Raw genomic sequence first — 15,832 nt, 5'->3', positions numbered from 1 at the left:
CAAAACATAAAAACAAGAACACAAGATGTTGGCTCTCTGCCAAGGCCAAAACCTCTCTACTCTTGAGAGGAAAACCCTTTAGTGAATTTCTCTTATTGAAGCTTCTATTGATCAATGCCAAACCCTAGACCCCTAACAAAGAGATCCTCCAAGCACAAGTCAAGTCTTCACTCCTTTCTGCACCATATACTCTAGCACTTCTTCCAGCACTTTGTTTCCCGGCACTTCGTCCTTCTTCCTCCGGCACTTCGTTCTTCTTTCAACTTATTAGTAACCTTGTTGTACTTTCTCTAGAGAAGGTGTCTTTCCCTTATGATGATCCCTTCACTCTCCAACCAAAGAACCTTTTCATGACTGTCAAGGGAGGGCTGTTATGACAGCAGAGGCAGCCTCCTATTTCCTCACATGTGTGACTGTAATGGGCTTTAGGATAGCCCTATTTCCTTCGTTCCTCTTCCTTACTTCTTCGCTTGAGTGAGAGGCACTCTAGATGTATGCACTTGGCCCAAATGATGAAGTTTATAGGACTGTGGTAGAGGGCTGCTATAACAGCAGAAAGACCCTCTCTTCCTTCGCACGTGTGACTGTTTTCTGCCCTAGAAAACAGTCCTGCACCTTCGCTGTCCTTCCTTCTTTCTTCACTGCCCTAACAGACCTTTTATCTCGGCTTCCTTTTATCTTCTTGTCTTCTCTTTGCTTGCAGATTTCAAAGCCCAAGTTGTACGTTATGTTTGGAGTGGACAACCTCTATAAATAGAGGACTGTCCCTCCACTTAAGCCGACTTGTAGGCCGACTTGACTGGCTGCTAGTAGGCCGACTTGGAGGGCTGTTTGTAGGCTGATTTGCTGAGCAGACTTCACACATTTTCCATGGTGGTGTAGCATGCTTGAAGGAGCTTTCTTGAAGGTGTCATTACATAGGATTAGACTTGACTTTGCTTGGAGGTTTCCCTTTGACTTTAATATATATTTATACATAGTGTAACATGCCCTTAAGGCCTTCAATATTTTCTCTTGACTATTTGACTCACCTATAGCACTTTGACATGTGCTAGACCTACTTCAATGAGCAAGAAACTCATTGACATATATTATAAAATAATATTTCTTTTCTTGAATAAGTACAAATATCAAAAGTACATTTATGAAGACCGAACCTAGTTACACTTCCTTCAACATGCACCCTATTTACATGGGCCCATAACCCCTCTTGGGAGGATACCCTACTTGAGTTGCGTATAAATACACAACTCAAACCTCATTTGTAAAATCATCTTGTGTATTCATGTGATCTTGTGATCATTCTTTAGACCGTAAGCATGATTCTTCTATACAAATTATTAAGCCTGTCGGCACTATATCTTTGGCTTTCTCTTGTTCTTTCGATGTGTTTTTCTCTCTCTAGCATATCTTTTGGACAGCTTGAGTACCTCCGTTTAGTTCTGTTTTCTCCTTTACTTTTTTGGGTTTTTGGGTTGTCTGTTTGGTTCCATTCGATCTTGTTCACTTGTGATCTCAATGGAGTATTGATCTAATGTGCCAAAAGACAATGTGGAATTAACAGCCACACATGGGTAAATGTGTTGAAAGCATTATTTTAACATGTTGGCTCATGGTGTTCTACTAGAGGTGCACCCAATGGTTTTTTCAAATAGAGTTTGTATGTGATTTCTGGAAACAACAGTGGCCCAGTCAGCTTGAGCTTAATAGAAGGGTCTGTTGTCGCGCAGATTGACACGACAACGCTCAGACCGGGGGCTGTCACTCTGATCCCTGATCCCTCCGTTTAAGCCTGTCTCCCGCGGCTAAGGGGGGTAGTCCCTATGAGATGATGAGGCCAACTGTCGACCAGTTGGCTGGGAGACACGAGATACGATTAAGATAAGCACTAAAAAGATTTAATTAATTTAGCAGACCAGTGCCTTAAGAGATTATAGTTAAGATGATTACTTGTTAGATGATATAGAAACGTAAATCGTGAACAGCAATAATTTGTCATCGAAAGGTATCAGCTAAATCACATGACCAAAATGATATCCGGCAACTGAAAATTTTGAAGAGATAAAAAAAATGAATGCCTTAAAACACCACGAGAATCATAAATCATTAACCAGATATCAATTTCGTATCTCGACTTGAAAATTTTAGATCTCAGCATGAAAGATAATAATTCCCGAAAATGACTGGATCTGACAAAAATAATTTTCCACAAAATTTTTTGCTTTTCAAAATAATTTTTTTTATTTTTTTTTTTATTTTTTTTAAATTTAATTTTTTTTTTTTTTTATAAAACAAAAGTTAAAAATGAAATCTAAAAATTTAAACTAAAACTAAACTATTTTAAAAAATAAAACTAAATCTAAAAAAATTATAAATAAATCTTTTTTATTTTTTTATTTTTTCATAAAATTTAAATCTAAACAAAATAAAGTCCTAAACTACAATAATAAATATATAAAAAAAAGTTTAACTAAAAATCTAACAAAACCCTAACACATTTCTTTTGCATTTTCATATATATTTTAAAAGGAATAAAATCAAAACGAAATTATAAACAAAACTAAATTTAAATGAAATTAAAATCTAACTAAAACAAAGTCCTAAGTGCCTTTCCATTATTTTTTTTTAACATGCATATATGTAAATATATTTTATTTAAACCTAAAAAGAAAAATACATGAGCCTATCCGCACACTGTAAATGAAACGCATAAAAATAAATCAAAACGTTAAGCGTAATCCAAAAATCGTGCTGACTTTAACCCGTGGAATTGCAAACCTGAGAGAAATTTACCACCTGGTGCAGACGTAATCGACTGAGAGCTTGAGCTTGATGGCGGGGAAATGCAGCGGAACGAGTGCATGCGTTAGAATATTTCAAACCTGGAACAGAAGACGCGTTTACCTACCTCTGCGTATGCATCTGAGTCGAGGCCGTCCTTAAAACGAAACCATTTAAATGTGCATCACAACCGAAAGCCTCAAGCCATCAAAGAGTTACGCTGCGATTTTATTTCCTTGCTAGCGACTGCGGCGATCAGGAGAAAGATGCGTGGATGGGTCCGATGTCGAGGTTTTCTGCGATGAAAGCCTGAGCCCGAAAACGCAGTTTGAAATTACATGAAGGATGCCGAAAGGGATTGATTTAATCAGATCTTGATACCGTAAAAATCCCCTTTTGATTCTGTCGGCAGTTTGAATAAGGAACGTAACACTGCAGAGCTCGCAGACACGATGAAGCTGACGGCGGTAGATGGACACAGTCATGCCTTCGCCAAAATAGAAACCGGGACCTTAAATATTTGAATTGAAGTGCAGGTTGCTGGCGCTGTCGGAGGTTTGAAATCGATTTCAGAATAATCTTTCATACAGTTGGTGCACGGCCGCAATGATGCCCAGCACATAACCTATGAATATCGACTTGCTTATCAAAATGCTGGAGCAGAATATTTTCACGTCGGCAGTTTTGCTTTACACTCAGGCATACGCTCCTTGAAATGGATCCAAAACTGTCATTGATTTATCATAAATATACCGGATTGGCGTTTATCATTACAGGTGCAGTGGGCGAGAAGATTGACGGCGGTCCTGCAATTACAAAAAAGACAAAAATCCAATGAAAACTGCATAAAGCAAAAACTCGAAACCCTAGATCATCTTAAATAATTTACAGATCTTGGCCCCTTGACAGCCAGATTCAGCAATAAGCACAGAAATATTTTAAAGAACAGAAATTTCAGACTGTCACTGTGAAGAACTTCAGAAAATCTCTCATGCAACATAGAAAAATAAACCGAATGATAGACCCAGGATCAAATCCAACTGGGCTCAGCAAAAAATGCTTGCGGGAGTTGGCTGGTTCAGCTGAGAACTTCCCCGAACGCCCACAAAATTCCTTCAGAAAATGTTTTCTGCACAGCTCAAAACAACTGTCAATAAAGAGGGCAAAAATGCTGCTAGATCTCAGGAAGTAATGGAGATACCTGCCATTACTTCAGAAACCCTAACAACACCCAAACCCCAGCAAGTGAACAAGATACCTGTGCTCACAATACTCTACAAAAAGCTATTATTAACGGCTGAAAATAACATATGCAGAAAATGAAACAATCTCACAACATTTTAAGAGAGTAACACCAGGAAGATATGGACCCCAAAGTCTTCTTTTATTAACCAGGAACAGATTTACAAGAGAGCTTCTTCAGTACAAGACTCACAGATCGAATGATCTGAAATGACCCCTAGCACCCTATTTAAAGGAAATGATCCCAACGGCTAGTTCGAGTGATCCATGTAGAAATGATCTCGACCGTTGATGAGGATCAAGACATCTCTTGATCTCATCCGTCGATTTATTCACTTAAAATATTATTATTTTATTAGTTAGGGTTTTTGCTTTATTTTTTTAATTTTTTTAATTTTTTATTTATTTCATTTTTTAATTTTTATTTATTTTATTATTTTTATTCATTTTTTTAATTTCTTAATTCATTTTAAAATGGATCATCGAACTAAGCCTTCGGAAACATCACCTAGGACCTAGGACTTAGGACTCATGAGGGGATTTAAAACATTTTTCGACCCTCAAGACACATTACATCATGACTTTTACAATTTACATCTTAAGGGAGAAAACCCCTTTACCATAGACCCTCACAAATCACCCAGTTCTGCGACACAACTATAATCTAGCAGATCAACACACTAGGATTCTCCTAAAATTCTAATGACAAAATGCATGTCGGCTTTGGGGTCAGGTTTGAAGGAAAACTCTGCCGATCCATGGATCGGTGAGACGAAAAACCTTCCGGGACGTAGATTACCACTAGAAAGTTAGGTCCACCTAGGCAATTCACATACACGATTCATATCTGCTAAGATTATTTACAATTAATATATGCAGACTGGGTTTACAATTAGATTGATCAAGCTGCTGATGACTGCTGGATGGCACGGAGACGCTGATCAGGTGCTGCCCCTCAAAGAAAAAAGGGGGGGGTTACTGCATGGGTAGTTGACCAGCAGAGGTCAACATCTGGCTCTACTTGGGGACACTTTGCTGCTTGCAGGAATGTGAGAATCCAGAATCTGCATCCATACAACACAAAAAATAAGTAGCGTCCATCCAAAAATCAGCATATACGTTAAGCACAATAAAGATAAAAGCTCTTCATTTATTAACTATCTAAAGCAGAAACGAAAATGTGGAAAAAACAAGGAGTAGGGTTAGAAATACGATACAAAGGATGCCCTACGGCATCAGATGTGTTCAATATAGTGCATACTGAGCATTTGCCTGCTTTCAGGCAAATCTGTCGGCTGCTTGTCGGATGTGCCATGTCCAATTTTGCATATGGTAGGACTTTTTCCTATCCGAAAATCAAGCTGCTCACGGCCGTCTGATGTATCAAATCTTCTTCTCATTTTCTTTCTCTTGCGCTTTTTCTTTCTGGCTGGTTGTATTACTGATGACATAGAACTTTCTGTTTCAAAACTATCAGATGAAGTATGTAAGATATGCGTGCTATGTCTCTCTTCATCTTGCATCTGATCTTTATCATTTTTAAGTCTATCTGGATCTCCTTCAATCAACCATCTTTCAATCGAATCAATGACCTCCTCATAATAAGATGGAGCTTGTTATAACAAATGAGAAGGCTCCTGATCTGTTGATGTTTGCTGGTTTCTCTTATCATCTGACCATTGTTGAAACCTTTGAACTTGTATTTTAATGGCATCCATCCGACTAGAGTGTTCAACCTTTATAGCGCTGATTTGTCTGGCATGGTGTTCTCGCATATCTTTTATTACTTTAACATTTCCTTCCTTTATGTTCATCAAGCAATGCTGTATGGAATTTATTTCTTCTTTGTGATTCGCTTGCATGTCAGCCAACTGATTATTATGATTGAATGTCATGATAGTCATTTCCTCATCCATAGTGAATAACTTATTTTGCATAGAGTCAATTTCCCTATCATGATCAGTTTTCATGGTCACCATATTTTCCTCTAAGACTGACATCTTGCTTTGCATGATTCTAATTTCTGTTTCACATTTAGTTTTTATGGCCTCAATTTCCTTAGCATGGTGACTTTGCGTGACCTCAATCTCCCTATTACGTTTTTCCAGGTGGGTGCATAAAGTTTTCACATCATTGACATAATTAGTTTGATTGATTTCCATATTTCTTACCAGCGTCATTAGGTCTCGTATAATTTGCTTTTGCTCTTCTTTTTCATTGTCATTTGTCCCTGATTTTTCACTATCATGAACTTGATCTGCAATATTTCCGGTGGATGACACATTCTGACATGATGAATCGTCTTGGGATCTTTCAGCTGGACCTCTTATCAAATTACTTTCATTCTGTTGCACAATTTTAGAGGCAGAAGGCAAGCTGTTCGGATAACCATATCTATCTTCAAAAGCATTGATAATGTCTTTTAAAGAAGTGAAAGAATCCTTAGGAAAATTGTTAAACCAATTCAAAGCATCATCTTCTAAAGAAAGGACAAATAGACGCATTTTGATATCTTCATGATTAAACTGAGGGGGTCTGCAATATATGATCATGATGCGAATAAACAAGTCTAGATGCCTGTTAGCAGCGATAGGATCACCATCTGAAAAAATAGGTAATTCAGGAATGGCTTCCTCCGGAAAATCATGGCGACGGTGAGTAAAACGACATGGTTTACATGAATAATCCATGAATAATGATAAGGGATCAGATGGATGATAGAACTAGATCTCTGCTCAAGAAAATCAAAAGATGAAAGAGGTGGAGTCGCCACTTGAACAATAAATCTGATTCTAAGATCCAAAAAGGTACCAGCGAGCAGATATAAGGAAGGCTTCTTGTCTGGGAAAAATAAGAAAATGGAGTCGCCACCCAAACAAGAAACAAACCCAAGGGGTGCTGCTGATATGGGATGAAAAGATGCCAAAAATATTGAATCTGCCAGCTCAACTGAGAGATGAGAGATGAGAAGATGAATGTCGATGAAACTCCAGGAACAGAAAGACTCTGTCCCCGGCAACGGCGCCAAAAAATGTTGGCGTTGCCGACCCAAACGAATGATAGACAGATGAACGATGAATGATGAAAATATGTTGAAACACCAAGGACAGAAAAACTCTATCCCCGGCAACGGCGCCAAAAAATGTTGGCGTTGCCGGCCAGATGAAGAGATAAGAAATGAGAAAAATGATTGTCGTTGAAACGCCGAGAAAACAATTTCCCCGGCAACGGCGCCAAAAAATGTTGTCGCGCAGATTGACATGACAACGCTCAGACCGGGGGCTGTCACTCTGATCCCCGATCCCTCCGTTTAAGCCTGTCTCCCGCGGCTAAGGGGGGTAGTCCCTGTGAGATGATGAGGCCAACTGTCGACCAGTTGGCTGGGAGACACGAGATACGATTAAGATAAGCACTAAAAAGATTTAATTAATTTAGCAGACCAGTGCCTTAAGAGATTATAGTTAAGATGATTACTTGTTAGATGATATAGAAACGTAAATCGTGAACAACAATCATTTGTCATCGAAAGGTATCAGCTAAATCACATGACCAAAACGATATCCGGCAACTGAAAATTTTGAAGAGATAAAAAAAATGAATGCCTTAAAACACCACGAGAATCGTAAATCATTAACCAGATATCAATTTCGTATCTCGACTTGAAAATTTTAGATCTCAGCATGAAAGATAATAATTCCCGAAAATGACTGGATCTGACAAAAATAATTTTCCACAAAATTTTTTGCTTTTCAAAATATTTTTTTTTTATTTTTTATTTAATTTTTTTTTTTTTTTATAAAACAAAAGTTAAAAATGAAATCTAAAAATTTAATCTAAAACTAAACTATTTTAAAAAATAAAACTAAATCTAAAAAAATTATAAATAAATCTTTTTTATTTTTTTATTTTTTCATAAAATTTAAATCTAAACAAAATAAAGTCCTAAACTACAATAATAAATATATAAAAAAAAAGTTTAACTAAAAATCTAACAAAACCCTAACACATTTCTTTTGCATTTTCATATATATTTTAAAAGGAATAAAATCAAAACGAAATTATAAACAAAACTAAATTTAAATGAAATTAAAATCTAACTAAAACAAAGTCCTAAGTGCCTTTCCATTATTTTTTTTTAACATGCATATATGTAAATATATTTTATTTAAACCTAAAAAGAAAAATACGTGAGCCTATCCGCACACTGTAAATGAAACGCATAAAAATAAATCAAAACGTTAAGCGTAATCCAAAAATCGTGCTGACTTTAACCCGTGGAATTGCAAACCTGAGAGAAATTTACCACCTGGTGCAGACGTAATCGACTGAGAGCTTGAGCTTGATGGCGGGGAAATGCAGCGGAACGAGTGCATGCGTTAGAATATTTCAAACCTGGAACAGAAGACGCGTTTACCTACCTTTGCGTATGCATCTGAGACGAGGCCGTCCTTAAAACGAAACCATTTAAATGTGCATCACAACCGAAAGCCTCAAGCCATCAAAGAGTTACGCTGCGATTTTATTTCCTTGCTAGCGACTGCGGCGATCAGGAGAAAGATGCGTGGATGGGTCCGATGTTGAGGTTTTCTGCGATGAAAGCCTGAGCCCGAAAACGCAGTTTGAAATTACATGAAGGATGCCGAAAGGGATTGATTTAATCAGATCTTGATACCGTAAAAATCCCCTTTTGATTTTGTCGGCAGTTTGAATAAGGAACGTAACACTGCAGAGCTCGCAGACACGATGAAGCTGACGGCGGTAGATGGACACAGTCATGCCTTCGCCAAAATAGAAACCGGGACCTTAAATATTTGAATTGAAGTGCAGGTTGCTGGCGCTGTCGGAGGTTTGAAATCGATTTCAGAATAATCTTTCATACAGTTGGTGCACGGCCGCAATGATGCCCAGCACATAACCTATGAATATCGACTTGCTTATCAAAATGCTGGAGCAGAATATTTTCACGCCGGCAGTTTTGCTTTACACACAGGCATACGCTCCTTGAAATGGATCCAGAACAAACTGTCATTGATTTATCATAAATATACCGGATTGGCGTTTATCATTACAGGTGCAGTGGGCGAGAAGATTGACGGCGGTCCTGCAATTGCAAAAAGACAAAACCCTAATGAAAACTGCATAAAGCAAAAATTTGAAACCCTAGATCAGCTTAATTAATTTACAGATCTTGGCCCCTTGACAGCCAGATTCAGCAATAAGCACAGAAATATTTTAAAGAACAGAAATTTCAGACTGTCACTGTGAAGAACTTCAGAAAATCTCTCATGCAACATAGAAAAATAAACCGAATGATAGACCCAGGATCAAATCCAACTGGGCTCAGCAAAAAATGCTTGCGGGAGTTGGCTGGTTCAGCCGAGAACTTCCCCGAACGCCCACAAAATTCCTTCAGAAAATGTTTTCTGCACAGCTCAAAACAACTGTCAATAAAAAGGGCAAAAATGCTGCTAGATCTCAGGAAGTAATGGAGATACCTGCCATTACTTCAGAAACCCTAACAACACCCAAACCCCAGCAAGTGAACAAGATACCTGTGCTCACAATACTCTACAAAAAGCTATTATTAACGGCTGAAAATAACATATGCAGGAAATGAAACAATCTCACAGCATTTTAAGAGAGTAACACTAAGAAGATATGGACCCCAAAGTCTTTTTTTATTAACCAGGAACAGATTTACAAGAGAGCTTCTTCAGTACAAGACTCACAGATCGAATGATCTGAAATGACCCCTAGCACCTTATTTAAAGGAAATGATCCCAACGGCTAGTTCGAGTGATCCATGTAGAAATGATCTCGACCATTGATGAGGATCAAGACATCTCTTGATCTCATCCGTCGATTTATTCACTTAAAATATTATTATTTTATTAGTTAGGGTTTTTGCTTTATTTTTTAATTTTTATTAATTTTTATTTATTTCATTTTTTAATTCTTATTTATTTTATTATTTTTATTCATTTTTTTAATTTTTTAATTCATTTTAAAATGGATCATTGAACTAAGCCTTCGGAAACATCACCTAGGACCTAGGACTTAGGACTCATGAGGGGATTTAAAACATTTTTCGACCCTCAAGACACATTACATCATGACTTTTACAATTTACATCTTAAGGGAGAAAACCCCTTTACCATAGACCCTCACAAATCACCCAGTTCTGCGACACAACTATAATCTAGTAGATCAACACACTAGGATTCTCCTAAAATTCTAATGACAAAATGCATCCCGGCTTTGGGGTCAGGTTTGAAGGAAAACTCTGCCGATCCATGGATCGGTGAGACGAAAAACCTTCCGGGACGTAGATTACCACTAGAAAGTTAGGTCCACCTAGGCAATTCACATACACGACTCATATCTGCTAAGATTATTTACAATTAATATATGCAGACTGGGTTTACAATTAGATTGATCAAGCTGCTGATGACTGCTGGATGGCACGGACACGCTGATCAGGTGCTGCCCCTCAAAGAAAAAAGGGGGGGGGTTACTGCATGGGTAGTTGACCAGCAGAGGTCAACAGGGTCTAAGTGGCCAATGCACATCCTCCAATTCATGGTAGAAGGTCAATAGCTAATAATTTTGAGATTTATATTTCAACCCTGAGTATAATTGGTTCATTCAAAATAAAACAGCAGTAGTATGTCCTCAATAACCACAAAATGACCTGGAATACCTGGTGAAATGGATCATCATTAGGGAAATTAGAAACAAAGCAATTTTGGTGCAACAAGTGAATGGGGACACCATGTAGTTACATTTTTAACTTACCATCAAAAGGAGAATGGAGAAGGCACAAACCGTTATTGTCTAATCTGAAAGAGGGACAGTCCTTTTAACTTTTAAGTTGTTGAGAAAATTCAATATGGTCAATTTGAGAGCTAACTTGACAGACAGTGCCACCAAGAACAGTGAATTATTATTCATCTGTCATTATATAGACTTTATTGAATGTTTGAAAATAAACTTTGCGAAATAAATTTGTTAATGCTGCATCTTCTTGGGTATGTGAGTAGACCATTTATAGGAGATACATTCTCAGGTTTTGGGAATTGAATTAAACTCCCAGTTGGTCAGTATGTCCTTTTTTTCTATTATACATGAAGATATTTGTGTTTTTTTTAGCTTATCTTGGGTGGAATGTTTATTTTTAGTACCATATCTTGGTGAATTAGGTTTCTATGGTCATATTAAAGTTTGATGCTTCAAACGTCGTCTAAGCTGAACAATTAGGTCAGAGGTTCTAAAGTACAAGTTATATATAGGATAAAGATCTTGAAATTAGTTCTTTTATTCATCTACTTCTGTCACCGTTGTTAGTAATAATATTGACCTGTCTTAACTTTACGTAAGTCTGATGATGCTTGACAATTTATTATATACAGGTTAAATATCTTGGAATTAGTTCTTTAATTCATATACTTCTGTCACCGTTGTTAATAATAATATTTATCTGTCCTTACAGAAGCGTGATGATGCTCGACAATTTATGAAGTATGTCCATCCTGATTTGGGTGTTGGTACATTGCTTAACCTTGTATGAGATGACTTATTTTGAATTTTTATGGATGGATCGATTCATCAACAGAACTAAAATATTTGTTCCTTTACTACCTGCATTTGTTAAGAAAACAAGTCTCCTGCTTTTTCTCATTCCTTGAAAGTGTGGAATCCAGACAATCTCATCCTTTTGTTACCTTTTTTTTGTAGAACTCCCTGAGAGATCATATGGTGCTGATTGTCGCATTTATACCCCAGAGAATCCAAAGGGCAGGTTTAATAATGTTTATGTATGATGGCTTCTTTCACTTCCTCAGTCAATTTATTTAGTGTATATTTTGATGTACATCACATTATTGTTTTAACACTTTATCCTTTCACTTTACCATCCAAAGGGAACCTCTGGTTGGCCGATTACTTATCATTTCTTTGCCATCAGGAAACTTTGTTTGATGAATTTGTTTTAGCTCATGTTCTTGGATGGTGGGGAAAAGCTATAATGATCCGTAACCAGGCACTTCTGTGGATACTCTCTATTGGCTTTGAGATGATGGAGGTATGGAAACAAATAATTTCTATATTAAAATTTGTAGTCTTCTCAGATTATTAGGGTTCTTATTGTCCTGCATCAGAGAAAGGACTACATGAATGCTAATTCACAAAACTACAAAAGTTGCAAGCTCTAGAAACATCTTAGTTAGCTCATCAGAATTTCTGTTAGGAGTGCTAGTCCACAAAATGGTTAAGAATATGCAACCATATCATATTATCCCTAGTCAAAGAAACAATGGTTACACAGTGGAATTTTGATTACTGTGTTTGCAGGTTACTTTCAACAATATGCTGCCTAATTTTAATGAATGTTGGTGGGATAGTGTTATTTTGGATATACTGATCTGCAACTGTTTTGGTAAGTTTTCAGTCTTTCCTGATTGATAACTAGAGCTATATGATCCTGGATATTGGATGGTTGATTCAGATGGATTGTTTTTTCTTATGGAAATTGGTTAAGTTTTATCCCCATGTATCCTATAATATTCTTGCAATCTTCCGCAACACACTGAGTAGAAATTTCTAGCTTCAAAGTTAGTGAATCGACCTATGAATAGGTGGGATAAATATTTTAGATAACATCTAAAGCATTACATAGATTACCAATGGTCACACCAAGTAGCTTTTTCTATCAACTTATTTAATAGAGTCTGGACCTTCAACCTTTTAGGAAAATTATTTTTGAGAGGAGTGTCCAGAATATTAAAGAGACTAACTATTAATGGCAGCGAAGAATAGAATCATGCTTTCACCTGTGGCTTATTGGCATTAGAAAATGAAAGTCATTTCAACAAATCTACAAAGGGAGTTCCTAATCAGGAAGTGATATTTGGCTGGAAGCTTGAAACTTCTTCCTCACTTTAATATACAACTGAAAAAGATGGGGTGAGCAAATTGATTCTAATGTTAGGAAAAATATATTATTTGTTCTTGACATTAATGGATTGTAGATGTTGATTCTATTTATAAGTCTTATTTTTTTTGTACGTAAGTAAGAATCTATACAACCTCTAGTAGGAAATTGTGTACAGTAATTGATGCAATACTCAGGCTTGACTTAATCACCATTTATTTTCTTTTTAAAATTTTTAAGCGATATAAATATTTTTTTTTGCCAAGGAAAAATAACTGCAATTTTGTCTATATAAAAATAAAATTACATTTTAATGTCTGTTGGCATTCCAGTGGCTACATTCTGCATAAAGAAAAACTGTAGATATATGAGTCCCCAATTTTGATGGTTTGAAAGCAATATAGATATCGATGAGTGTGGATGTCCATTTATAATAACTTATTTAATGCCTTCATATTATAAACTGACCGATGTTCATGTAAGGTTCTCAAAGGTTTTATGTGAGCTTGCTCTCCTGAGGGAGGCAGGTAAGGTTGTGTCAAATAGTTGACAGTAAGTGATATTTAATAGAGATGCAAATTCATAATATGATTTAGAACTCGAGGAAACATTATGAGCTTTTTGTAATCAAATTCATATTGAACTAAATGTAGGAAGGCTCTATTAAACATGTCTAAACTTTGAAGTATGGTAAGCATTAATAAATAAAAATGAAGGTTATATATATATATATAACCTCAATAGCCACAAGATAGTACTCGAATACTGGATAGTGTGCAGCATCTATTTTGTTATTTCATACATATAAATCTTATAACAAAACATAATTTTAAGAAAAGGACAACATCAAATTAATTTGAGAAGTAGAGATTAAAACCTTAATTCTAAAAAAATATAGCCAATAAGACTCAAAGCAATACTCACCTTTATGAAAATAACCTTCTTGATTGTCTTTTTTTTCCCTCCTTTCTTCCTAATGCATTCCCTAGGAAACCTGCTAGGTTCTCCTCATTTTGAGGATGGTGCCTATTGCTGCAAAATCTAGGCAAACAAGGTGAGTGGAATTAAATCACAGGGGATGCTTCACTAAATCACCTAGAATGGTATTCTAATGCTATGTCTCAAGATGATGAGAAAAAGGTCTATTGTTGTATAAAGTACTAGCAAGGCCTAAGATGGTCCAAATGTGCTTTACTAGGGTTCAAATACTCTAGCCTAGACCAAAGAATAGGCTGCTATAAGTTGGGTTTTGGATGATATGCAATGAAAGGGTATTCAATGTTATATAGCAGCCAAGAAAAGATCTTAAAATGATATTCAACAACAAAGGATCAAAAACTTGCAATAGAGACTAGGGTTAGGCCAGGGAAACTATTTCTATGTTTGTTAGGTATGCATAAACAACAAGAAAGAGAGTGACTCAGCCCTATGTAAGAGATAAACCATGCACTAGGCTAGATTTTGCCTTCAACCAATTTATAGATGAAATTGCTAAATTATGAGTCATTCCCTACGATTGTTGGTTGACATGTCAGTGGGATGTGGTTCATTCTTTCCCCATGGATAGGATCATTCCTATGATTGATTGTTGTGACTTGTGTTTGTAGGATGTGGTTCATCCTTTCCCTACATGTGAATGTGATGTGTGATTGTAGGATATGGTTCGTCCTTTCCCTACGTGTGGTTGTGAGCAGGATGTGATACATTCTTTCCCTGCCATTGACTCAGTATCATCCTACCCATGTAATCTGGGACACATGGGAAGTACCTCTGATCTAACCAATGAGTTGGGAAAAGTGGTTAGGGACCATAACACTACTAATGGACGCATCGGGTACTACCGTACTCCCTATGACTAGGATGCATGGTGTTCTTCAACTTGATCTGGGATCAAGTCTGATTGAGGTTTTGCCTCTAGATTGACTTCTCTCAGTAGAGAGTGGTAATGTCTTGTGATTCACTCTCAATCAATTTTTCATTATTACATCAATTTTCAGCAGAGCAGAGTAAAGATGAGATACAAAGATGGTTCATGGGGATAGGATGGCATGATGATCAGTGACAATCATTGATGGTTTGACAGGTGGAATTCTCCTTAGTTGAGAGGGAGTGTTAAAATTGGAAACTAGGGCCAAATTCGACTTGGACAATGCCTATGTGAGATATTATTACAACATTGAATTCCTCTTTTCAAGAGGACCAAAATCAATCTAAAGATCACCAAATTTGGATAAGGAAAAATTAGTTTTTGAATTTATATTTCTCTCATTTAGATTATCAAGGTCGGCCTCCTCCACATGTCAGCTCAATCAGCTAAAACAACACGTCTCTTCATCTCCTCCGAATTGTATATATAGAGGAGCCTTCTCCCTCACTTGAGATCATCGAAAGGGCTTGGATTTCTGTCTGTAGCAGTCGAAGTCTTCAAGGAAGTCAAAGGATGATCTGTTTCTAGGTTCTCCTCTAGCCTAGGGTCGAATCTCTCTCTGATGGATGAGTTTGTATGGGCTCTCTTACCATTTGCAGATTGACATTAAGGAGCTGTATGACAGGCCGAGTTAGCCTCTTGGTTTGTTTGTGGATAAGACGAAGGAGAAACCCTCTCCTTATGAAGCCGCATCACTGTTTCAGATAGGGCCGCTGTGTATATTCCCAGAATAGGAGGCCGAGGTGCCTTTCATGATCAGAAACTCGCCCTTATGGAAGCTCCTTGTGTCTTAAGGTTAGCCGCAGTCATGAGGACGTATTCAGGGATGGATGTCAACGATTCTTCTACAGCCCTAACCAGACTCAGTGTTTCGACGGATGACCATATGTCTCCCTAGCATGTCTTATCCTTTCTGGCTAGTTCATGCATCAATTAAAGTTATGAGTAGATCA

At 37.0% G+C, this 15,832-nt stretch overlaps 1 protein-coding gene across 9 annotated transcripts in view; it reads left to right on the top strand.

Annotated features, from left to right (window-relative positions):
- PSS1 (phosphatidyl serine synthase family protein) overlaps positions 1-15,832 on the top strand; it is a 270,634-nt gene that overhangs the window by 104,210 nt on the left and 150,592 nt on the right. For all 9 annotated transcript variants that reach the window (XM_089379089.1, XM_089379092.1, XM_089379096.1 and 6 more), the window contains 4 exons: positions 11,513-11,567; positions 11,758-11,837; positions 11,987-12,103; positions 12,373-12,457. In XM_089379089.1, coding sequence (XP_089235215.1) covers positions 11,513-11,567; positions 11,758-11,837; positions 11,987-12,103; positions 12,373-12,457 — 337 coding nt within the window. The remainder of the gene's footprint in view (positions 1-11,512; positions 11,568-11,757; positions 11,838-11,986; positions 12,104-12,372; positions 12,458-15,832) is intronic.

Source organism: Pinus tabuliformis, chromosome J, assembly GCF_031772625.1.
Source record: "Pinus tabuliformis cultivar Carrire ecotype Pingquan chromosome J, CPIR1, whole genome shotgun sequence".
Classification (NCBI taxonomy): Eukaryota; Viridiplantae; Streptophyta; class Pinopsida; order Pinales; family Pinaceae; genus Pinus; species Pinus tabuliformis.
The sequence above is the reverse complement of the archived record's forward strand: the minus strand, read 5'-3'. Positions and strand labels throughout refer to the sequence as shown.